The sequence below is a fragment of the Pyrenophora tritici-repentis genome, chromosome 1, assembly GCF_003171515.1.
Source record: "Pyrenophora tritici-repentis strain M4 chromosome 1, whole genome shotgun sequence".
Lineage (NCBI taxonomy): Eukaryota > Fungi > Ascomycota > Dothideomycetes > Pleosporales > Pleosporaceae > Pyrenophora > Pyrenophora tritici-repentis.
Window position 1 is genome coordinate 8833521 of NC_089390.1, and position 23870 is coordinate 8857390.

At 51.0% G+C, this 23870-nt stretch overlaps 8 protein-coding genes across 8 annotated transcripts; 2 read left to right on the forward strand and 6 right to left on the reverse strand.

The window, feature by feature from the left end:
• Nucleotides 1–2830: 2830 nt before the first annotated feature.
• PtrM4_034180 (uncharacterized protein) lies at nucleotides 2831–3241 on the reverse strand (the record flags this gene model as incomplete). The annotated part of the gene is made up of 1 exon (XM_001939243.2): nucleotides 2831–3241. One exon carries the CDS (start codon nucleotides 3239–3241, stop codon nucleotides 2831–2833), a length of 411 nt encoding a protein of 136 aa, XP_001939278.2.
• An 852-nt stretch (nucleotides 3242–4093) lies between these two features.
• Nucleotides 4094–5346, reverse strand: PtrM4_034190 (AdhP, Zn-dependent alcohol dehydrogenase; the record flags this gene model as incomplete). Its single annotated transcript, XM_001939244.2, has 3 exons — nucleotides 4094–4881; nucleotides 4930–5026; nucleotides 5077–5346. The coding sequence occupies 3 exons, from the start codon at nucleotides 5344–5346 to the stop codon at nucleotides 4094–4096; spliced, it is 1155 nt and encodes a 384-aa protein (XP_001939279.1).
• A 3470-nt stretch (nucleotides 5347–8816) lies between these two features.
• On the reverse strand, nucleotides 8817–10022 carry PtrM4_034200 (CTLH domain containing protein; the record flags this gene model as incomplete). Its single annotated transcript, XM_001939245.2, has 4 exons — nucleotides 8817–9308; nucleotides 9484–9679; nucleotides 9879–9964; nucleotides 10020–10022. The coding sequence occupies 4 exons, from the start codon at nucleotides 10020–10022 to the stop codon at nucleotides 8817–8819; spliced, it is 777 nt and encodes a 258-aa protein (XP_001939280.1).
• A 386-nt stretch (nucleotides 10023–10408) lies between these two features.
• PtrM4_034210 (Udk, Uridine kinase) lies at nucleotides 10409–11809 on the forward strand (the record flags this gene model as incomplete). Its single annotated transcript, XM_001939246.2, has 2 exons — nucleotides 10409–10561; nucleotides 10622–11809. 2 exons carry the CDS (start codon nucleotides 10409–10411, stop codon nucleotides 11807–11809), a joined length of 1341 nt encoding a protein of 446 aa, XP_001939281.1.
• Nucleotides 11810–12002: 193 nt separating this feature from the next.
• On the reverse strand, nucleotides 12003–13093 carry PtrM4_034220 (ApaH, Diadenosine tetraphosphatase and related serine-threonine protein phosphatase; the record flags this gene model as incomplete). The annotated part of the gene is made up of 3 exons (XM_001939247.1): nucleotides 12003–12706; nucleotides 12794–13027; nucleotides 13078–13093. 3 exons carry the CDS (start codon nucleotides 13091–13093, stop codon nucleotides 12003–12005), a joined length of 954 nt encoding a protein of 317 aa, XP_001939282.1.
• Nucleotides 13094–13996: 903 nt separating this feature from the next.
• On the forward strand, nucleotides 13997–16019 carry PtrM4_034230 (DUF1421 multi-domain protein; the record flags this gene model as incomplete). The annotated part of the gene is made up of 4 exons (XM_066104073.1): nucleotides 13997–14093; nucleotides 14139–14148; nucleotides 14198–15943; nucleotides 16010–16019. The coding sequence occupies 4 exons, from the start codon at nucleotides 13997–13999 to the stop codon at nucleotides 16017–16019; spliced, it is 1863 nt and encodes a 620-aa protein (XP_065966275.1).
• A 3156-nt stretch (nucleotides 16020–19175) lies between these two features.
• Nucleotides 19176–21423, reverse strand: PtrM4_034240 (CDC14, protein-tyrosine phosphatase; the record flags this gene model as incomplete). Its single annotated transcript, XM_001939250.2, has 5 exons — nucleotides 19176–19356; nucleotides 19405–19525; nucleotides 19574–20485; nucleotides 20537–20623; nucleotides 20670–21423. 5 exons carry the CDS (start codon nucleotides 21421–21423, stop codon nucleotides 19176–19178), a joined length of 2055 nt encoding a protein of 684 aa, XP_001939285.1.
• A 1687-nt stretch (nucleotides 21424–23110) lies between these two features.
• Nucleotides 23111–23795, reverse strand: PtrM4_034250 (DNA polymerase delta subunit 4; the record flags this gene model as incomplete). The annotated part of the gene is made up of 2 exons (XM_001939251.1): nucleotides 23111–23302; nucleotides 23385–23795. The coding sequence occupies 2 exons, from the start codon at nucleotides 23793–23795 to the stop codon at nucleotides 23111–23113; spliced, it is 603 nt and encodes a 200-aa protein (XP_001939286.1).
• Between the last annotated feature and the right edge of the window lie 75 nt (nucleotides 23796–23870).

Sequence of the window (23870 nt, forward strand, 5' to 3'; positions counted from 1 at the left end):
CTATATACGGTCTCACGCCGCTTTTTCCTTTTACACTAACGACGTCACGAGTAGAAAACTGCGATAACTAATAGTATGATCATTCTGGCAAAAAAGTGATGGGGAACACACGACTGTCTGCGTAGAGCTTCTCCTGTTGTTTCAAAAAGAATCTGAGCTGTTCTTTTTCTTTTCTTCTTGTTAATAATATACCCTCGGATTTCGACGTCCTTTTCATATACAAACAATTGCATTTGCCAAACTTCATGTCTTCTTTGCTTCACTCATGTTTGTCGTCGACTACTGGTGCCTTCCAACAATGCAAATGAACAGAAAAGCCCTATTGCCTCCTTCCCTGTTCCTCTATCCTAATCTCCCCACACGCAGCTAGCTCGTGATAACATACCGTGCCCTGGACCTCGCTAGGCTCAACATAAACTTCATATTGCACTCCCTCATCCTCCCTCTCCTGCGCATACACCGGTGGCCCACGCAACTCGGCCACGTCTTCGTTGCTGTTCTTGTCGCGCGCGAACCGTTTTTTAAGCCGGAGGAGGGATAGGTTGTTTCGACACCGGTGGAGGAAGTAATAGAGACATAGGCCTACGAGGAGTATGTCTGCTATAGCGAGTCCGACGGCGAGGCCGACGATGCGAGCTTTGGTGAGAGGGGAGGGGGTGGTCTGTTGTTGTGGTTGTGGGAAGAAGATGGCGGTGGAGTTTGGGTATTGGGATTGTTGGATTTGGGTGGGCGGTGGCGAGGGCGTTGGTGTTGATGTTGATGTTGATGTTGACGGAGTCGTCACCGTATTGGCCTGAACCACAAGACTAGATGTCTCATCCAAAGACCCAGTTGAAGAAACCGCTGCAGCGCTGTCAGATTGAAATGCTCGCCCTTCTCCAACCGAGGAAGTCGCAATGGCTGTCGCGGTCGCGGTCGTGGCACAGACTCCATGCAAGAAGCACAGCACCACAGCCAACAAAAACACCAAGCGCCTCATATTTAATCCTGTCCGCGCATCCAGGCGACGACGAAAATGGAAAGATGCAAGTAGGATTTGGGGGCGGTTTTTGGTCTCTCGTTGGGACGCCTGATGTGCGCAGCCGTCACTTTTGAGGTTGGGTACATGGCCAACTGCGCCGCATGCCGGCCCTTGTTTCAGGAGAGTCGGCGAAGATGGTGATTTACCCGTACCTGCCGCCAATGGATTGCTGGATGCGGTGGGAGATTCCACGGGGATTGGGCGGGGTAAGGGTAATTCGCTGGGCGTGATGGTGGTGTGGTCTTGTTGGTTGGTGTTTGGTTGAAGAAGATCACTTTTCTGTAGGTACAAGACTCATTGCACGTAATTTCCGCTAGAATGTCAATATGTCAACATTTTTTTTTAGTTATCTCTATCATGAGTTTTATTCATTAACTACTACTACTATTTTCGCGACTTCCTATAGAGTCTAGTAGCTATGTCTTCGTTCACATTCATGATTAACACATTTTAAAAGCCGGTTGAGCGCCGTCATTCCGGAATTATTACGCCAAATCTATGCACCATCTATTCTACTCTCTACTACTCTTAGGACGAACTCAGTTCATTGTATTCGTGACAGCAACCTCCTCAACACATAGACCCAAGCCGGCGTACCTACATGATTCGGGTGTATATGCAGGTTCCCTTATGCAGTCTAGCATTAGTAGTACACTTTACTCATGACTACCCTACATACACTAGTTTCAGACGGCGTAATAGTTCACTCATTCTCACCCAAGCTTTTAAACGACCCAATTAGCCGCTTCACCTTCACCTTCACCTTCACCTTTACTACACAGGCTGTCCATGTTAGCCACATACTTTGATAGCCTTTCCAGCATCCGACCAGATTGTATTAAGCCGGAAAACTGCGTGTCCTCTTGCCACCGGATGCATCTTCCAGCCGCACCCGAGTACTCCATACAGCGTACTTTTGCACTTTCTCCGAGCTTGAAGTCTGCGGAAGTCGAGCACTTGCCAGCGGCGTAGGAGAACTGGAGGCAATTGGCTTTGGCCTCGTATACTAGTTTGCACTCCTCGAATGCTCCTTTGTCGCTGGATTCAACACCCATGGAAAGATTATCCCAGCCGTATTCTCTTGTGGTGAATTGTGGGACGATGTATTCTTGGAACACGTCTCGGTGAAGTAGTCCAGTCCTTCTACTCTGTTGAAGACTCTGTTCAAAGACCTATAACTTCTGGATATCGACTTGGCGCATATGGTGGTATGTCGTTGGGGCATAGCACCAAGGCTTAATTTCTCTCGGGTTCTCTTGGCCTTCGAAACGTTGTGATTGAGCGATGCCACGGGATCGCCTTGGAAACGGGGAAAGGCCCAAAACAACTCCACGTCGACGTCTTGGAGAGCTTTGCCATGCACCATATCTCCTGTCCAGCTTTAGGTCGTGAACTCGTCGTACTCAGCAAGATGCGTATTCCGATAGTCAGTCACCCTACGCATGGCGGCCGAAGAAAGCGCAAAGCCAGACCCCCTATGCGCAAACAAAGTCTCACCAATAAGCATGGGTTTGCCGATGTAAAAGGCTTGCCTGCATCGAAAAGGCTCAGGTGATTGAGTAGGTTTTGCCAAACAAGATATGTATCGGTTTCCATAAACAAGAACCACTTTGCAGTCGGTCGATATTTGTGAGCCGTGTCCACCATGGGGAGAAACTTGAATCGGTCCAGCTTCCAATAGGGGTTCTCTGGGGATCCTGAAGGGCCACTTCCAAGGTGCGTAGTGTTCTTCAGGTCGGCTCTGCCACGGCTACGGAGATGTTCATAAAGTCGAAACCCCGAGGCTGACGCTTCGAGCTCATCTCTCAGCTACTCAAACACACCGTACACTTGGTGACCGTCAATCACCTCCTCGAAGTTAGAGTAGATGACATAGTTTGTAACACAACGCAGTGTCGTTTCGAAGTGAATGGATAGCTTTGCAAGAGCCTCTGTTGCACCTGTCCGAACGACTTCCAGAACATCTTCTGCGGTTACTGATCTTGGGCATATCGTTGGTATAGACGCCTCTGATCCTGGCCTTCTGGTAGATCCTTCTGGACCACGGATCTCGCCAGTGCCGGTTCGAAGAACGTCGTTGTGATATCCAGGTACAAAATACTCATAAAAGAAGAGTATACAAAGAATAACTCCAACAAGACCCCATAGCCGACCGCGCCTCCGCAATCCTATCGGTGATCGCGGTCTAAACGCATAAGCACAAGCTTTTTTGCGACCCATTTTGTGATCAACGACAAGGAAGACAGGCGGGAGTGTAGGTTGGGACAAAGAACGAGAGACATTGCGGAATGAATGTTAGTACCCAGGTTTCTGGAAAAGGGAGAGAGTCAAGGATCTTTGGTCTGAATGACTCGCACGTTCTCGCAAAAAACGGGCGCTTACCACGATGGCATTGTATCGTATATTGGATATTGGATATTGCGGCACCGACTAACATTGACCCGTAAGGTGTGGTTGGAGCGCCACCAACTTGCCAACGGTCAAACCGACTAACGAGAGAAACGTCTCCGTAGGGGGTTCTGGGTTTTGATAGATTGACTTTATCATAAATATATATAGTCATTATCATGGTTACCGACGAAAGTATGCTACGCGCATCAAGGGGCATACAAACTTTGCATTGAATGGACCACCACGGAAGCAGTATTGATTAGAGAACGTACCAAAAAAGATATAGAGAGGAATTAGACAACATAAGTTGCCACTACTCCAGGCTTTAAACCAGTCCCCTAATTTGTCGACGAAAAGCGGGACTTTCGGTGGAGCCAGGATCTACATACCCAAAGCATTCCCAAGCCGAGATCGTATACACATCTGGGCGGCATAAAATGATTACAGTGTAAGTAAGCACCTAACAGGCGTATCCGGCGCGTACAGTGGCCTTTTTACTTTAGTGCAAGTATTTTATGTTGACCAAGTGTACACATGCATGATCAAACGAGCAGACATGTTTGTCTATATTGCACCAGGAAATAGTGGTGACATATCATCTTTAACTCATTGTGTTGGATCATCGACCATTATATACAGTCCCTTCCTCCATCCTCATGAATCATCATCATCACACTGTGTTTACTTCGATGTGTCCAAGACGTAGCGTCCAACAATGGCGCCCTGGTGCATCTTGTCGTAGACCATCTGCAATTCGGATAGACCAACGATCTTGTACGGAGCCTTGATCAAGCCACGACGGAAGAACTCGATGGCCTCTGAACTGTCCTTGCGGTTACCGACATACGAACCCTGGATCCTGATCATCTTGATGACGGTCTCGAAAACGGGCGCCCTCAGGTAGGCACCAGCTGGAAGACCAATGCAGATGACGGTACCACGGGGTCGGACGTACTCAGCAGCTTGCTGGAACGGCTTCTCGTTGACAGCGACAAGGATGACGACATGCGGGCCAAGGCCATCGGGTGTTGCCTTCTGTACGTCTGCAACGAGGTTCTTTGATGTGGAGAAGTCGACGAAAGCCTCGGCACCAAGGTCCTGGGTGCACATCTTCCTCTTCTCATCACCGGTGTCGATAGCGATGGTTCGTACACCCATAGCCTTTGCGTACTGGCAAGCAAGAGAACCTAGACCGCCTCCGGCACCAACGATAGCAGCCCACTGTCCAGGCTTGACGCCGGACTCTTTGAGGCCCTTGTAGACAGTGATACCAGCGCAGAGGACAGGAGCAATAGCAGCAAGGTCGCATTCCTTGGGGATACGTGCTACATGGGCGGCTTTGGCGATGCAGTATTGCTGGAAGGTACCATCGACAGTGTATCCAGAGAGAAGAGGCTTCGGGCACAGGGGCTCATCCGCTTGCTGGCAGAAGTCGCAGGCCAAGCATGAACCGTTGAGCCACTTGACGCCTGATGTGGTGTTAGCAATGTTCTTTCTGTGAGAGACGCATTACATACCTGCATAGTCTCCAATCTCAACGTCGTTGACAAGCTCTCCTCGTGCAACTACAACACCAGCACCTTCGTGGCCACCGACGAGAGGTAGCTTCGTAGCCTGGGAACAGTCAGAATCTGCCACGAGCAATCGTTGATGGATATGCTTACCAGAGGCCAATCGCCGTTGACAGCGTGTAGATCAGTGTGGCATACACCAGAGTATTTGATGTTGACGAGAACCTCATCGGGACCGGGCTTCTGGACGGGAATCTTCTTGTACTCAACGGGACCGCCGGTCTTCTCGATGACTTGCGCCCATTGTTCTGTTGGGATCTGTGGCATGTTGACGATGTATGTCTTGTTGTTAAGTCGGGGAATGGTAGAAGTGATGGCAATAGAAGTGGAGAGCTGGTTGATGTAGCACGATTTCACCGTCATGGAGAAGACGGGCTTTATATACTCACTGGTGAGGTGAGAACCCCCGCCGCCTTACCCAATGTAGCGACAGACACGTGATACTACCTAGGTAGTATTTGAGTGCAGTTGCGCCCTCTCAAAGGGAGCCATAGCAACGCGTCCCGTTCATCCATGACAATCACATCTCACTATTCGGGATCCCGGAAACTCGGAGATCGGTCAGTTGAATTGTGATTGGTCAATAGTCGCGAGGTAAACATGTACGTGGACGTGTAGAGGGGTCAGTGCATCAGGATTGGTTGGCCTTCCGGATCATGATGATAGCGTGAGCGTGGAACTTCCGGGACAGGGCGAAAATCATGGCTAAGAGTTGCCAAGTTGACGTGGTCTGACATTAGCGTGTGCAAATCAGCTCAAGAATCATGTATCAGCACGATGTTCTGTTTGCTGTGGTGTGAGGGGTGCCTTGGAGGGTGGGTCGAGCGGGTGGGGGTGGCCTTGACGTCAAGCAAACTAGCTTCTTTTGGCAGAATATGGCTTGATAGTCGTCCGTTCGGCGCTGCCAGTCCACGGCCACCACCGACAAAAAGAAATCAGTTGTTATCTGTGAACTGCCGTGACGAGTTTTCGCGAACTGCTATGAACATTAATGGCAGATGCACCGCCGTCATCCGCATGCTCCCAGCTTCGGGCACAGCTCGGTTCCACCGCGTCTCGACTCCATCTCACGTCTCCACCAACCAACCGCAGCAGGTCATGTGAATGTACATAAAGTTCAACAGAAGTGACGACTGGATCGGACGAGCGCAAAGTACCCACTATTCCCAAGCTCTTCCAGCCACATGTATCCATGCATCGATGTCTCCTAATGAAGAAAGTCGGGGACGGCAGGAACCAATAGGACCGTCCAGGGTAGTTAGCCTCGAAGCAGATCCGCCATATGCGGCTCCTGGTGTACCATGCGGGGATCCAACGTCTTATAGGTCCAAGAGTGGTTGTCATAGCGCGATCCGCAATCGCGGGGTAGTGCGGAAAGCTGCTCACTGGCGTATTCAACGGGTATTCAGCACCGCGCGGAGCAAAGGAATCGAAGAGGGTGTAAGAATGCGGGGAGATTCGTGTGTGGTAGAGTTCGTGTTCAAGCCGGCTACCGGGCTGGTTCAGTATGGCCGAAACGAAGGAAAGGTCCCGGGACACCGATGCTAGGTACAGAGGGGAAAGGGTCTCCTTATATCCGTGTCTCCTTGAGAACCCTGATGCACACTTGAGCACCGTCATGACTTCTGGATAACCTGGTGAGACATGACATGACATGTCATTTCACATCCAGAGCGGGAGGTTATTCATACATCGATGTTCAGACATAGCGACACACACCAAGAGTATTAGTATCTCGAGAAGAATCACACTACTTCACAAACAGGTAACGTCCGCCACGGGCGAGTGGCAGGATCCGCCAAGACCCCACCAAAACCACGACTTATCGCGATAGTATTGCACTGTACAGAACGGTAAATAAAAATCGTAGTAAGCTATTCTACTCAGAATCTACCGCTACATCTTGCTTGCATGTGCGCAAGTTATGCCTAGTCTCGCCGCAGCGTCCACAGCGCCTTTGCGACGGCTCGCCTACCTTAACGCGCGCCCTCTTCTTCGCCTTTTTCCCATCACTACGCGCCCCAAACTCCTTTAGAGTCGTTAAGCGCACGCCTTCGTTAACTATAAGGGTCCCTTCCTGCTGTATCTGCTTTCTTTTGTGCGATTTACGTCGCGTGGCGGCTTCGTTAGCTGCTCGAAGCTTAGCAATCTCTCTTTGCGCCAACACAAGCTGATGCGCAACTATCGCTGCGCCCTTTGAGCCCTTCTTAAAAGCCTTAACTATAGAAGTTGGCGAACTATCTATATGTCTCTGAATCCTCTTCTTCACAAGTGTTGATTGCGATCTAAATTCTAGGGTGTTACTTGGGGTTTGCGACTGCTAGGGGGTGTCCTCGGCGGGAGGTTGTGAAGGAGTGCGCAGGCGGATATCTATCGTCGATATCACAGCCTCTAGGTTAAGAGGGACTAGGCTAGCGCCCTGAAAGCTTCCTTGTATATTAGACTTTGTAAAGGTAGCGTCAAAGGCGCGTTTAAAGCACGGTAGAAACTCTAGTTTAGTGATATAGGTGATCCGGTTGCGCATCACATCCTTGGCTTAGCGACTATACGCCTTCTTCAACGGCGCAAAACAACCCACATTAAGTGGTTGTAAGAGGTGCGACGAGTGAGGAGGCATACAGATAGTAATAATCTTATTATCCTTGCAGTACCGCTGGAAATCGAGCGAGTTGTGGCTCTTATGACTGTCAAGAACCAGCAGGCGATAGCTACTAATAGTCTTCCCCTTTATATGCCTGTCAAAGTGCTCCGGCTACTGTAGGCCGAGCTTATTGTTTTTCTAGCCGTTCTTAGAGACCCTAATAACCTAATCCTGTGGCAGGTCCTCCTCTTTAGACTATGCGGAGAGGTGGTGCTTGCCCTAGAAGATAATAAAGGCTGGGATAGCCTAGCCCGCCGCGTTGATGCCTTGGATGACTGTAGTCCACTCTCGGTTGCCCTGCTGCATTGTCTTCGGCCGTCCTCGACGCTCAGAGCTAGTAACTACTGCTCCTGTTGATATCTATCCCATCATAAAGCCAGGCTCGTCAAAGTTGTAGGTGTCGTCGTCAAGGATACCATGCTTAGCCTTAATGTTCTCTACCAACTGGAACCAGCGTTGTATAACCTTAGGATCTTCGCAGAGGGCTCTCTTATAGTCGTACTTTCAATTAAACTTGACTTTGAGCTTAGGGCGACGTTTAACAAAGGTTGCAGCCTAGTTGATACCGACTAGTAGTAAGTAGCGCTCCGCTCGTAAAGAATTGGCTATATCTTCAACAGCAGCAAGCTAAGGGGGAAATCCTCGCGCGTCAAGGTTAAGAATAACCCTAACAAGCACATCCTCCTCTGTATCTAATAGTCTCTTTGAGTTGGGCCTACAATCGCGTCGAAACATCGTTCCAGCGCGTCGTCGGTAGAGGGTTCTTTTGGCAACTCTGTAGATCGCTGCAGCGCGTGGGACTGAAAGATTCGCGTCGCGTTTAATAGCCTGAAGTGCAAGCTGCAATTGACGCTCTTTTAAAGCTAGTGGACTGTTTGGATGTTGGCTCATCGCGATTATAGTATTGGAAGAGTAATATTTGGTGGGGTCTTGGCGGATCCTGCCACTCGCCCGTGGCGGACGTTACCAGGTTTTGGGATTGGAAGAAGGTATTCATGAATTATTGGGGTTATCCTTAGCAAATACCAAGCCCTGTACTCGTATTGGAGTGTGGCATCATAGCCAACATGGAACTCCTGAAACGGTGTTACCCGCATAGGTCATTACTGGAACAGGCATAGCAATCAAAACCCTTCACGTGGCAATATGCCCCGGGAAAGTACCAAGCGCACAGCGCCGGCAAGTGTCCTCTCTACTGCACCATAACGTCGGCAGCCTCACTATTCCCATTGGCAGGCCTCTCATCAGCCTCTTGCAAACCCAGAGGAAGATTGGGAGGGATATCCTTTCCGGCCGCTCGTGCCTTTGACTCTGACCATTGTCGCAAGCGTACTAGCCTCCTCATGCGAGCCTCTCCAGATGCCCCCATACTCGTGAGTATCGCTTCATTGACCTTGCTTGCGACATTTCGACGAAGCGAGGGCTCGAGCAACTCTTTGAGCTCCTTTTGTAGCTCCCCGGATGGTGCGGGGAGGAAGATGAGCAATGACATTGTAAGCTCGAGATCCTTCAGAAAGTCTGGATTCGTGGCTGCACGAGGAGCGAGTTGAGACGAAGCGAAGTTGAGTGCGGGGGTGATAGCAGGGGTCATATCTGGGGTAACAGCAGACGTGCACGCCCGAATGAGCTCGATGAGCTGTAGGCGGAGCAACGCGAAGTGTAAGGCAGGGTCTGTGTCCAGAATCTATTTATACACATTAGCCAAAGCCAGCAATAAGTGTGTGAGATGAGTATATGGTAAAGCTTGCAATCATACTGAGGACTGAAGGTTTGATTATCATCAAAGAAATTATGCGTGGTGCATGAAACTGAGTTTAATCCGGCAAGAAGGGGTCTGGGGGTATGGATGACACACGTACCTGGGGATTCAGATCATTGATCTTAGTGATAGCTGTATCAATATCACCAGCGTGAATAGCCCGGCGTATTTCTACGCGGGCAAGAATGGACTCCTCTTCAAGAGGTAGTTGGATGTTGGCTTCTTTGGCGAACTTTTCCGCTGCTCGAGGGTAGCCTTCACTGACCAGGTAGTCCATGATGACAAAGTTGATGTCCCTGTAGAGAAGTCGTTAGCATTGCTGTCTTGGGTCATGGCAAGATGATGGTAGATTGATGCGCGGAGCAGAAGCTACCGCTAGATCAGAGATACAAGTTAACATGTTCTCCACACGTTTTTTCGGAGAGATTCCCAACTTATTTTGAAATCATCATGTGAAGGAAGAGGGGGTAGCAGCGTGAATAGGTGGCGACTTACGTCTTTGACAGCTTGATGTCATCAACCTTCCTTTGGAAGGAATGTTGCGTCGGCGTAGCAGCCGACACAGAAACGGTGGATGAGCTCTGCAAAGATGTCAGTACGTGGGAAGGCTGCGACAACGGACGCGATGTAGCTTACCATGGTGAAGCGAGGCGCCGAGCAAGCCTCAGCCGACGTCCATCAGTGGATGATATGAGCTGCCCGACCGGTGGTCGAGTGTGCTGGCGGTCACGCAAAAATTGCTGCGTGAAAGGAAGAAGAATGTTTGCGAGCTTAGGTTGTGGAAGAGAAAGACTGAGCTTGCAAGCTTGGCGAGACTAGTGCGGGTGGGTCGCAACTTATGTAAGCGGACCAAAGCCTACATGTGCAAGTCCAGCTGCCCACAAGCGCCTGTTGCAGAAACCTAATCGTGTGAACACTGAATACCACTCTATCGATATTTTCAGATTTCTCCACAAGACGTGCAACTTGGTGATAGATGAGGCAGACAAAGTGATATACACACAGAGCACTATCACACTACGACCATGGCTTCTGCAGGCAGGAGGACACATTACGAACCGCCCTGGGGCAACGCCAGCATCATTGGCGTGGCTGGTAGTTCGGGATCAGGCAAAACATCTTTGGCAATGGCTATAGTGGCCTCTCTCAACTTGCCGTGGGTTGTCATCTTGTCTATGGTTCGTACAGCCTTGCGCACTGGCCACGTGCTCCAACCAGCTAAGGAACACTGCATGTAGGACTCGTTCTACAAACCCCTGACACCCGAGCAATCTGCCGCGGCATTCCGGAACGAGTTCGATTTTGATTCCCCGGACGCTATAGACTTCGACATTCTAGTCGACCGCTTGAAAGACATCAAGAGCGGCAAAGTTGCTGAAGTGCCTATTTACTCGTTCCAAAAGCACGCTCGTCTTCCCAAGACAACTACAATCTATTCTCCGCATGTTTTGATCCTAGAAGGCATATTCGCCCTGCATGACCCCCGCGTACTTGACCTTCTGGATCTCAAAATCTTCGCAGAGGCCGATGCAGACCTATGCCTCTCCAGACGTCTTGTGCGGGACGTCAAAGAACGAGGTCGCGATATCGAAGGCTGCATCAAGCAGTGGTTTGGCTTTGTTAAGCCAAACTTCTACAAATACGTTGCTCCACAGCGAGAGATAGCCGATCTCATCATCCCGAGAGGCATAGAGAACAAGGTTGCGATTACTATGGTGAGCAACCAGGTTCGACAGACGCTGAGAAGTAAAAGTATGCAGCACCAGACGGAGCTGAGACGTCTGGGTAAGATTGCGGAAGATAGCCCTTTGAGCGAGAATGCGATTGTGCTCAAGCAGACGAATCAGGTCAAAGGAATGCATACGCTGCTCCTGAATCCGACCACGTCGAGGGAAGACTTTCTGTTCTACTTTGACCGCATGGTAGCTCTGCTGATCGAGACTGCGGCGGACTTTTTACCATTTGCGCCGCGCCAGGTCACAACGCCACAGGGTACGACATACCAGGGGCTAAAAAAGGACGCAGAAGTCAGTGCTGTCGTGGTTTTGCGTGGTGGAAGTGCATTCGAGACAGGCCTACGAAGAACAATCCCAGATTGCCGGACGGGCAGAGTTCTGATCCAAACCAACTACAGGACTGGTGAGCCAGAGCTACATTTTCGGGCTCTCCCAACGAACATTGCTGAGCATGGACTGGTCTTGGTTTTGGATCCCCAGTTTTCCACCGGTGCAGCAGCGCTGATGGCAGTCAGAGTGCTTGTCGATCACGGCGTTCCTGAAAACAAGATAGTTTTCGTGACGTATACTGCAGGTCGGGTGGGTGTAAATAGGGTGTTGAGTGCGTTTCCAGACATCAAAATAGTGATTGCGAGGCTAGGAAACGACGAGGAGGCACGGTGGGTGGAGACCAAGTATCTTGGGTGCTGAGGCAGGATCGCGGTGTCGTTTTGAATGTGTATAGCGGCAAGCTTGGTCACATTGTGCTTATAATTTTACATGGTCATATGTTGAGCTAGAATGTAAACAGCTAACATCTATGTCTCAACGCCGTCTCTATTGCCAACGCCGACGAATGCAAGGCTTGCGCCGAAATCATGACGCTCGTTATGTACAGTGGATATCATAGAAAATACTCAGTCGTTACTTCCTTTCCTTGCTGTTGCTGCTGCTCCGCCCGATGGACATCGTTATCAGGGCTTGCATCGAAAACGTTGAAGAAGCGTTCTCCCGTGTCGCTAACTTCCAGCACGCTTGCCATGTTGCCGCACCGATAACAGTAATTCGGCGCGCTCCAGACGGTGCTCAGTCTATCGTCGTAGAGGATCTGGTAGCCTTCTTGACACAGCTGGTGTGCCCGCAAGATATGTGACATGGAGTTGACTTCAAGAAACTTCTTGACGACCTGAGCGCCGAATGTATAGCCTGCGCCTCTCGGGCTGAGCGAGAACTCGTCTCGTTCTGGATCTGGGTCGCTCCATACCAAATCTGCCATTGGTCCTTCATGGGGTATCTCTCGGAAGCGATCTATGATTTTGATTTGGTCGATGGAGTGTATGGACGGTGACAGGCCGCCGTGTACGCAAAAGATCTGGTCATTAATGACAACGGAGAGGGTGAGAAAGTCGAACATGTCGGTGAAGTAATGCCATACGTTGGCATTGCCGTATTTGCGCGAGCATTCTGTGTAGAAGCCATAGGATTGTGTGACGCCGCGGGACTCGTGGTTGCCGCGTATGAGATGGACGCGGTGCGGGTATCGGAGCTTGAGACACACGAGGAGCGATATGGTTTCGACCGAGAAGAGTCCACGATCGACGTAATCACCTTAACAGCGGTTAGCCCCGTGACTAGAGGTCAGAGGTCGCGTGTCGCGTGTCGCATGTGCGCATGTGGGGGCAGTCGAATACGTACCCAAAAAGAGATAATTGGTGTCAGGACATGGCCCACCAATTTTGAATATTTCCATCATGTCGAAGAACTGACCATGGATGTCACCAACAACAGTGACGGGTGCTCTGATATGCACCACATTGCTCTCCTTCATGAGCAGCTCTTTTGTCTTTGCGCATATCGCCTCGACCACCGACTCGGCGAGCAGCTCCTTCTTGGACAGGCGCGAGATGCACTCATCGAGATCCACGCTAGCTGCAAGGCATCAGTACATGTGCCTGGCTGGCAACTGGCTACTGACGTACACGGTAGACCAGGCATGGTGGTATTTGTAGGCTACCTAGGTAGGCGTAGGAAATTGCAGCATTCGCGGCGCAGCTTAGGGTATCGAGTCTATACTGGTCGCTAACAGATGTCTGTATCGTACAATCATCCTCAGAGGCGCATCGGGGGTCGCTAGGTGGGCGATGGCGCAAAGACGAACAAACACGAGCTATTGGGGGGGCAATATCGCCCTGCTGAGTGCTCGTCGTCCGACTTGCGGCCACATCCCGCAGTCCTGGCCCATGCGTACAGCACGTGACCACGCTCCAAACTTCATTTCCACAGCGCGCCATCTTCCGTTTGTCATGCCTCCAAGAATGTAGCGAAGGCTGACTGGCCCCTCACGTCCACTCTTCTACCGCGCCCACAGTGTTCTAGAAGGCCTAGGCATTTCTCCTCAGGATTCTCTCATTCCGCCATTCGTCTCCTGTTGTGCTCACAATCGCTACTTCCAAGCGTTTTCCTCACATCAGCAGTCTGTCCTGTTTCACACCTCCCGTCACCTCAGTCCCGCCTCCCCAACGTCATAGTTGCGACTCTTTCTACTATCCTCGCCGTATCAGGGTAATTCTGACTTGAAAGCCCCTCCATAAGCTTGGGCTTCTCTTTTGTCCTGGCTCGTGCGCTTAACCAGACCAAATTTTGAGACGCGCACCTCTCACTTCAAAGAATCTCTCCCCAACTCCACGCTCACTCTCCACCATCGCCCGCGACCAATTCATCGAATTTCATTAGATTTTCTTCAAATCGATTCTTTTACCTCCATTGTACATTTCGCCAGGTAAATTACTTGGGGTGGCATGTCGTGGAGCGGCGGGCCCGTAGCGGGTGCGGCGCCTTTCCAGCAGCAACCATATGCAAACGGCCAACCTTCATATAACCAGCCACCACCCTACCAGTATGGACAACAACCAGGACCACAGCCAGGCTATGCACAGTATCAAACCGGAGCTGCTTATCCACAAGCTGGACCACCTCAACGGGCTTCCCATGTTCAGTAGGTCTCGCTCTTTCTTCGGTCATTTCTTTCTCACCTGCCCAGAAGCAATTTCGTAGCCCTGATAGTTCCAATGTCAGTACCCTATTCTGACTTGCCCATAGACCCCCCAAAAAGAAGGGAAACCCAATAATTACTCGTTATCCCCCTCCTCCAGGCTATCGTGGACCTGCGCAGCCTCAAGGTCCTTTTGGTACTAGTACTTTTTCTACTCAGAGTCAAACGCCGCAGCCTGGATTTCCACAGGCCCAGGCACCTCCAGCCTATTCACAAGGAGGTTATCCCGCTCCCCATGGTTATCCGCAGGGTTACGGTCAGCCACAACCTCAAGCCGCAGGTTATTCGCAGCCGCCGTATTTACAGACACAGACCAGTTATCAATGGCCGCAGTCAGGTTATCCGCCTAATCCAGGCTACTCGCAAGCTCCGAGCTATCCTCCCGCGCAACCTTATGCTCCGCCCCAAAACAGCTACCAAGGTTATCAGTCCCAACCAACTGTTGCCGACCCTCACCAAAAGGTCTTTGGCCAGAATGGAGCGTGGCCGCAGCAAAACGCGCAAGCACCATATCAGCCAAACCCCTTCAACGGATTGCCACCAGACCCTCATGCCACGCCTACTCAGGCGACAGCGCATCTTGCCACGTCACATCCCCATGCCCCATCCGCACAGCCCACCAGCGCCGTAAGTGATGGAAGTTCGAGCGAGAAGCCACAGTTGTTTCTCGCTTGGGATGACTGGGATTTCGACTTTGACGGCGCTATCTGGCCCAAGAGCAATGAGCCTGTCGATCCGGCACTCAGTCTTGGTGTGATTACCTGGCACCCTGCGAAGCAAATGACGCGTGCATTGCCATCGACCTTTGCTGAAGCTGAAGAAGAGTCTCTGAAGCCCCCGCCAGAGAAACTGAACAACGGAGATTCCGTGTCCATGTACTTTACGGCTGAGAATTCGCACGAGGCTTTCTTGAATGTTCGGCAAACGGATGAGTGGGAGGCAATTCAAGATGACCCTGTCTTTGTTGTTTTTACAGATGAGGAGATGCAAAATAATCTAGTGACTTTAGAAGACTGCATTGCGCAACGGGATCGTCCGGATGAGCCGCAAGACGACGAACGGCCGGATGAAGATCTAGAGATGCGCGATGCAACATGGGACATCATGGATAATCTTGAGCAAGCTCTTGCTACGAACAATGGATCTACAAGGTCCAATCTCATGAGGCGCGAGACAGCATCACCTGCACAACTTAGTCAGGATGATATTCTAGCCAAATTGGGCGTGACTGGGGCCCCGAAACCGCCCTCAAACGATCCGATATCTCTGCCTTTCTCGGCATCTGAAGTTCAACCGCCAGTATCGCTTCCCGAAAAGCCAGTAGTGGCTCCTCTCCCCGCCAAGAATCCCGAGCCTATCGCGCCGCCACAACGGGCCCAATCGTACGGTGGGCATCGCAATAACGGGTATGGACCTGCTCAGCCTCGTCCGTATGGCTCCATGTCATCTTCGGGCAACTCGAGGCCTCCGCCGCCACCACCTCCTCCAAAAGAGCAACAGTACGATCCTTGGAATGCACCCCAGCGTACCGGGCATGGTTTAGATGGCTCTAGAGGCAGCCCTGCATTATCTGAAGGAAGCAACCATACTATGGCTGGATCTGATTTCGGACCTGAGAACCCGACAAATGGAGGACAAGAAGAAACGTCTGCGGCACCTTCATTGTACCGGAGCGATAGTTCGTTTTCCCGGAAGAGAAGCTACGAAGATGCTGATCACGAACATGAGCGTCAGCGGCAGCAAGAGGACCACACCAAGCGGAAGAGGCGTTCTCAGGTTGATGCTGTCTACAGGTAGGCCTTTCTTATTCAACACCATCTGACTTTACCCTTGTTCATCAGATTCTTACATGTTCACAGTCGCCGTTAACCGTCTCCCCGCCGTTTCGACATCTTTCTACCACCCCATCACTATCGTCATTCGCGTCACACCTTAATCAAGTCATCATGATGCAGCTCGCCGACATAACGATTTCCTTCAACGTCGCAACCACGGCCAACAATACGCACATGGCAAGGCATGGTTGATGTCACAATGCTTGATGCGTCGAGAGATTTCTTCATTTCTTTATCCATTAACTTTATTATCTTATCTTTTATGCCTGCAGGGGTACCAAACTACCGCTCTCTTTTATGTCTTCAATCATGTTTCTAGGGTCTATTAGGATGAGAGCGGCTTTTGGGTTATGGCGTTATCCTGCACCTACGTATGTCTTCACGGGTTGCGCTTTATGCCTTTCTTTCACCCCCATTCAATCAACGTCTTTTTCAGACATGTTGTATTCTTGTTTTTCTCTTCTCCTCCCCATTCTCTCTTCACCAATATTTATATTAATCTCATTTGATTCGTCAGGACCCTTTCTTGAGTCAAACGTCTCCCCATAAACCCCACTTTTGAGTTTCCATGTTTATCAACTTCATCTTGGTCACCCACGTATTCTTTTCGTCATCCAACTCCTTTTGCTTTATCCGTGCTCTGAATTCGTTGTTTCTATTCACCAAAACAAAAACCAGGGCATGGTTGTTGATTATGTGACACGCGACGCTCCAGGTATATGAGAGCAGCAATGACCACGTAAGATTATGAGGGGGCTTGCGAGCACCACGTCTGTTATGACTGCTTGTACCAATAGACATGAATCATAATGTAGACTTGTGTCGCGGTGATGAATGAACTAATCTGGAAGTGGCACTATATGCCGCGCCCTCCTACTTTGTAACATTGGTGTATCTCGATAGCAAGCGATGCGCAGTGAATGGTGCGCACCATTTACGTTGAATGGAAGATTGTAAATATTTTTGAATGTTGAATTGAAGCTAAGTATTTATGTCCTAGAATAATGCGTATCAGTTTACATCAGATACGTGACGGCGACTACTCTTGATGCGTATTTCAGCTTTATCGTGCGCTTCGCACAATCCTTGGGTGTGAACTTCAATCTTTTTTTGGACACTGGGATGGTGTTCGGTCCGACACTAACACTGTGTTTCCTGACCTGTAGGAGGTACCGGTGGTCAGCTTCAGCTTGGATGCTCCATCCGATGGTCATGTATGATAAGACCGATGACGCGAAAACGCTGCGTACAACTAGGTGTTCCATGAAAACACGTGTTCCCCATAACTAATGTCCTCGCCACATGGCCCTCACATTCCCATGCTGGATACTACCCGCACACCTTGATTTCCGACGCTACGTTTGCGAAAGCCGTTCGAACTTTCAGGTGCGGGGCCCGCGAATCATTTGTGGGCATTGGCCCGTTCCACCGTAGTGAGGACGGTGGTGGGTGCATCGAAGTCTCCACTGATGAAGGAGCGCGCACTACTAACACAGAACTTCAATAGCTCTCTGTAACCTATCGATCGTTACACGAACACCTGAGACTATGTCAGTGATATCTCAGCATCAGAGGGTTCAGACATACCGTGTTTGGTTCTAGTATGATGCTGACTTGCTTGCTGTAGCTCAAGCTGTGAACTGCAAAGCCTGCTGCCAGCAGTCCAACATCAACCGCCGCCGCCGAACTTCAACAGCTCTCCGTAATGCGTCGACTGCTATGTAGCCGCTCTGAAAGTATGTCAGTGACGTCTCAGCTTCGTAGAAACAAGACATACCGTGATCAGCTCAGGCTGTGACCTGCAAGGCCTTCTGGCGACAGTCCGCCAACGACCGCCGCCACCAAACTTCAATAGCTCTCCGTAATGCGGAACAAGGTGTGCTTATTCGGCCGCCAATGATTTGCTTGGCTAGCCGGATCGTGTAGGCATGTATAAGATACAGGTCGAAGTCGGGAAGCAGGAAGGCGTCCACATGATAGAGGGATCACCCTCCGACGGCGAGCTTCAATAACTCTCCGTAACGTGTGATGCGCGGCGTTGCCTAGGATACTGCAGTTTCGACACCGACGCGCAACCGGTATGCTTGGGTGAAGCCAAGGTGAGCGACGTAAGCTTCAGAATAAAGATGACCGTGTATTACGACTGTACAGTGTGCAAAACCATGTATCTTTGAATTTTCTCATCGCTGGAGACACGGCTCGGGCATCTTCGTGGTGATGTCGTACTTTGAGGGAGGCTGTCATGCAAAGCTTGCTCCGGGGGCATGGGTGACAATCGTTCTGAGGGCAGCGTCAGCATCGATTGATAACCACGGAGCTTGCTAGTCTTACTCGTACCACCGAAAAGCGCATACGCATTCTTCACACCCCACTCGCAACACGAAGCGCGTTGATAAGAGGCAGTATCTGTGTCATTCGTTTGGTCGTGATATACCTTGCACAGCCTCGAGGCAAGAGGTGATGATGAAGATGAACTTGGACGTTGAAGGGAAGGACGGAGCTGTGACGTAGCTACCAAAAGATTTTGGGGATAGTCTAGGTACAGGTTTGCGAATCGTTGTTTATTCACAGAAGTGGGGCATTAAGTCAACTGGGAAGTCGCTGTCATAGCATGACACCGTCACCTAGAAAACGTGCAATCGTAAGAAAGAAAGAAGCTCTGTTGTTACTAAAGGTATATACGCCGTGAATTGTAATACATTTCCGACGCCCACTGGATCCCAGTCCATAGTTTATCGAGAATGACAAACAGCGGCGCTAAGTCCGTTGTAGCCGACAGAGGCAGTAATACACGTATCGAAAAGATCAGTGATAAAAGATGCCCCTATCCTATCGAAATCCAGATGGTGAGCCTGAACCGAAAAGATTCAGGACAGCCAAGCCGTGTGGCTGAGTTCTCGCGCAAATAGACCAGACAACGCGAAACCGTTCCACCGTCCATAGTGAAGATCAGCACTTCCGCAGCACGAAATCAACGCAACAGACAAACAAGTGGGACTATTAAAAAAAAAGAGTGTGAAGTGAATAGAGGGAACACATCGCAAACGCCGGTAAGTAAACAAAGTTGAGAGAACATGGCCCGAATTGAGCCGAGAAGTTAAAGGTGAAGGTTGCGTAGTCGTACATGTACGAGTTCGTGTCGTCGTGAGTCATGGCGAGATTAGAGGGGTCGAGAATTTCGTTAAAGTCGTCATCTGGCATAGGGCTTGTTCATCAACGCGATCTCGCGCGCGACGGTAGCCCATTCCAGTTCGCGGCGAAGAGGCTCGTTGCGTCTCTGACGCTGATACTCTTCCCATTTGAGTAGTTCATACGTGAATCGAAGATGGGGTTGGATTATTACATTAAGACGCCGGGCCCGCACGAAGCAGCTGACACCATGTTAGGATTGATCGGATATGATGATGCGGACAACTTACTAGGCACGAGGAAAGGATAGGCCCATTTCCTTCATAACTTCGGCGATGCAAATAGTTGCCGAACGTGACACACCAACACGGCAGTGCACGAGTGTAGCTCCACCTTCGGTCTTTCCTGCTTCTGCATCATGTTAGCGGTGGTAATCTCTGTCAAAGCTGCGGTACGTACCGATGAACTTGAGGCAGCGCTCAAATTCGCCCCAGAGAGGATCAACGCCATTGTCTTGGACGCGGTCGATCATCAAGAAGTTCTCGATAGGCCAATTGAGTTGCTTCTGGAGATCCTCCGGCCAAGACAGCGATTCTCCAACGCTCAAAATGCGGGTGATGCCAAGGGCGCGGAGCAGCTCCGGGTTATTGGCATGACCAAGATTGCCGAGGTACATGTATGGCAAGATCCGGCTGGGCAGACTACCATCGAGCTTGGTAAGCCAACGTGGTTGCGGAATGTCCAGAATACTCTGGTTGTAGCGAGGTGAGTTTTGGAGAATGCGAGGTTGTATCGCTTTCAATAGCGCAACGTCAGAAGGGTATGCAAAGAAGTTTCGGCCTTTGTCGCAATGCATCTGAATCCAAGCATCGTGAACGGGCAGACCTTCGGCATACATAAAGTACGCGAGTGCAAGAAGCGTCGTCTCGGTGTAGCCATCCGTGCAATGTATCAAAAACTTGCGTGGTGTGGTAACATCGTCCATCTCGATAGCTTCATCTTCCTCTTCCCTTCTTCGCTTGGTTCGTCTGACCTCTTGTGGGTTCGCTAGTTCGTACATCCATTTGCACATATCCATGAGACCGTCGACTTCACTATGCGACCAAGTAGGCGGCATGATGCTTCCGGACGACGGGAACTCCATGTGCAGGGTAGACTTGCGGTGGACTCGCTCCAGACCCATTCGGAGCGCTCGTAGCGAACGTGCTTCGGGCACGTGGGCAAGATCAGTCGCTTCGATGAGCATGTCGTACGCCTCCTCGCCCACACAATCTGGGTGCAATGCTTGGTCGGGCGTGGGACCCAAGAAAACATTCCTGCTGATCTCCGAGGCTTTGGACATTGCGCTCATCTCATATCGTTCCCAGTAAACTATCCATCGAGTTAGTGGCTGGAAATGTGCACTCTGGTCTGGAAACTTACAGAAGTCCACAACTTGTCCCGTCATGTCCCCAGTAGGGCTGATGGCAACCAATTTTGGGTACTTTTCTTGAACAACACTAAAGGCATCTTGAGAAGTCAGTAAATGTGGTATACGCGCAAGCGGCCAACTTACCGCAAAGCATGAAGGTATTGAATAAGCAGCGTGGAAACCCGTTCCTTGCTTCGTACTGCCTCTGAGCCTTTGAAATCTTCTGAGCCAGTGCAATCGTATCTTCCTGTTTCGTCTTGTGGTCACCATACACGATGATATCCGAGACCATGCCCAGTTTACAGGCCTGGATCTGGAAGTTGCGCACAGAGAAGCCATCTCGAGGGTCGCACTCGAGGAATTTGGGTGTATCAGAAGACGTAGAATCAAGCAATTCATCTGGCGAGATGGCACCCTTCAGCTTGGAGGCAGACAAGTTCCCGCCAGTCTTCACAACAGTGATACTGCGAATGCACCTGGGGACTTTTCGGGCGCTTCTGCGACGACCTGAAAAGAAAGCGAGCTGGATCGAATTCTCAGCGTGAAGTCCATGCATCCATGGGAACACCTGCTCAGGGTTTGGGAGAGGCTGGGTGGCAAGGTGCTCTAGTGCCTGTGCCATGCAATCGGCAGTGATGGTGTAGACGGGCGGATCATCTGAGAATTTGGAGCAGTAGGAATCAGGCGGGTATGTAATGGATGATGTCTCGATAAGACTGTCCTGTCGCGGAGGTGTTGATGGGGGAGTCGCAGGCAAGCCACCAGGCGAGCATTCCGGGATGTGCTTGTTGGGGATAGGAGCAGGCACACCATGAGACGTAGTGTTCAGGGACAGGTGCGGTGGAGGCGTCGAAGAACGACGTGGCATAGAAGGATACCTGGCGACAGCAGCAGCCATATTGGCGGTTCCAAGGTTGGGCGGAAAAGAAGCGATGAAGGGCACGCAACGTGTTCAGTGAGTGCTCCTGGAAGGCAAGGCTTCACTGGGGCAAAACGTCGGCAGTAACAATAGGCAGGGTAATGTTGACGGTCGCTTCCCGATTGCAGAGGATCCGGGAGGAGGGGTCAAAGAAGGACCAATGGATGCGGGGGAAGGTGCGTGTCACGGCAGGGTGGAGTGACAGCAGGTAAGAGTCTGTCGCGCAATCTGATTAGTACATGTAATTGGAGTGGCAGCGAGGGTCGACTTGGGAGCTACGGGACCTACAGTGTTGAAAGATGGTATAACAGGGCGCACTTCGGTTGTTGAGTTGATCAACAGCCGGGGTCAAGAAGGTTGGCAAGAGCCGTGGGGAGCAGCGGCCCTGTGTGGAAGTGACAGTCTACAGCGCTGCGGTGGACATGGCGGGAAGAGGGGCTCAAGGCTCAGGGTGATGGTGATGGGGAAAGAAACAAAGTTGGAGGGGAGAGGGGTGTTGATGTTGGTGGTAGCACAAAATGATATGGGCCTCTTCTAGTGGTTCCCCGCTATCTTACTTTCCCACCACCCTTGAACAAGGCGCCGTTTGATTTCACCCAGTCCCGGTTGGAGGCTTCAAGCCACCATGCAACGCTTGCTCAAATTGAGTTTTGCGGTTGGTTGCAGTTGCAGCTACTTCAGGGTGAGAGGGGCATGGCACACAGCAACCACGGCGGTGCCTGTCCCAGTACAGTACAGTACAGCCGCTGGGATTTCGGGGGCATGACGGCGCAGCTGTAGTAGTGGCGATAAGGAATGCAGCGGAACAGGCATAAGAAGGGCCAGCGACCAGGCGAGCTGGTCTGCCCAGGACTTCTAGGAGGGCCCACCCGAGGCGACAAGCCATGCCCGGCTGCGTGGAATCGGGCTGACAGCTAGCCCGCCAATTCGCATGCGGATCCAGCAATCCTGCCCCGCTCCCATGCAGCTTACCTTTTTGCCACTCGCATACTGTAGTTGCATTTGCCTGCATGTGTCTGCGAAACTGAAAGTCCAAGTGTGACTGGTCTTCCATGGACGATTGACCCCGCCTCCTCTGATACTGGAGCCCAATTGCTGTCAAATGCACAATTGCATCTTGCCCACTAAACACCTCGCCTTGCCAACCACCGACTTGACATGGACCCATGGCTTGGACTGGGGCTCCCTCGTCAACTGGTCCAACCCCGCATCTCAGCGAGTCCACCCTCCTGCAGCCCCGTAGCGCCCCTATTTACTACCACCTAAACGGGATACAGGACCGGCTGTCTTTGTTAGTTGGAACTTTCCGACCTGCGACTGCCACCCCTCCCCATATTCTGGAGACGTAAGCCTATGCATGCTGACGTGCAACGAGATGAATGAAACCTCTCTTGTTAGAGACTGACCGACTTGAACTCTCATGGCCATAGCAGTTGAATTGCAGACCAAGTCGTCAAGTATGGGTTGGAAAGTCACACCATGGCTCGGCTTTCTTGACTTTGGCATTTGTATGGCTAGCAGTAAGTGCTCTGACAATGTTTCTGCCTCCATGGCGAGAAATGCCCAATCATCATACTCCGCTCATAACTCCGTAACTCATTGTCGTTACACATGGTCCAGGTGAATTGGCAACCGACCCGCTCCTTATGCCCCGCCCAGGCCCCCATCATACATCCATCTCGGCCTTCGCATTCAGCAGCTCGTCCACGACCGACCGCTGACTAGCCATCTTATCCAAGTCCTTGTCATCCGAAGCATCCTGCTCCCTCAACAGAACCGCGAGCACTTCGATCGGTGGGTCGAGATTGAGCCGTTGCGCGCGCTTCCAACGCTTCAATCGAGCGATTCCTGTGCATGGCTAGACATTGCAGATCATGTTAGCCGACATGTCGTAGAATTAAACACTGTCTAGCCATTAACTGCTACGTGGTCAAACTTACGCCATAGTGGGCGCTCATGTCGAACTCCCGAAGCACCTTGTCGTGAAGCTTCACATCTTCCTGGTGCACTCTGGGCGCTAGCCTCTGCTTCTCTTTCGCGGCCCAGTATTTTTTGATGGCTGCATCGGATATGCGCCGCGCTCCATCTTCCTCCCGTGTGCTCTCTGCTTGCTGCGCCTTGACCTCCTGCTCTGTTTGCTCGATTATGGCAGCTTCGATGGTTGTAGGCTCGGTATTTGATATTTCAACAGTTTCTGGCTCCAAATCCTTCGTCTTTGCTTCGAGTATGTTTTGCTTTGCGCCCGGTGCTTTGATGCCCGACTTGGTGACCTTGTTCGACGAGCCGTGGAACGCAAGCGTCGACTGCTGCGGCTTGACTACGGGACCGCTAACTTTGCGTTTGGGAGGCATATTTGCGTGGATGCGATCGAGATTGTGGCTGATTACTGGGTAACTTATCCAAGGTTGTTGTACTTGGATGCGACA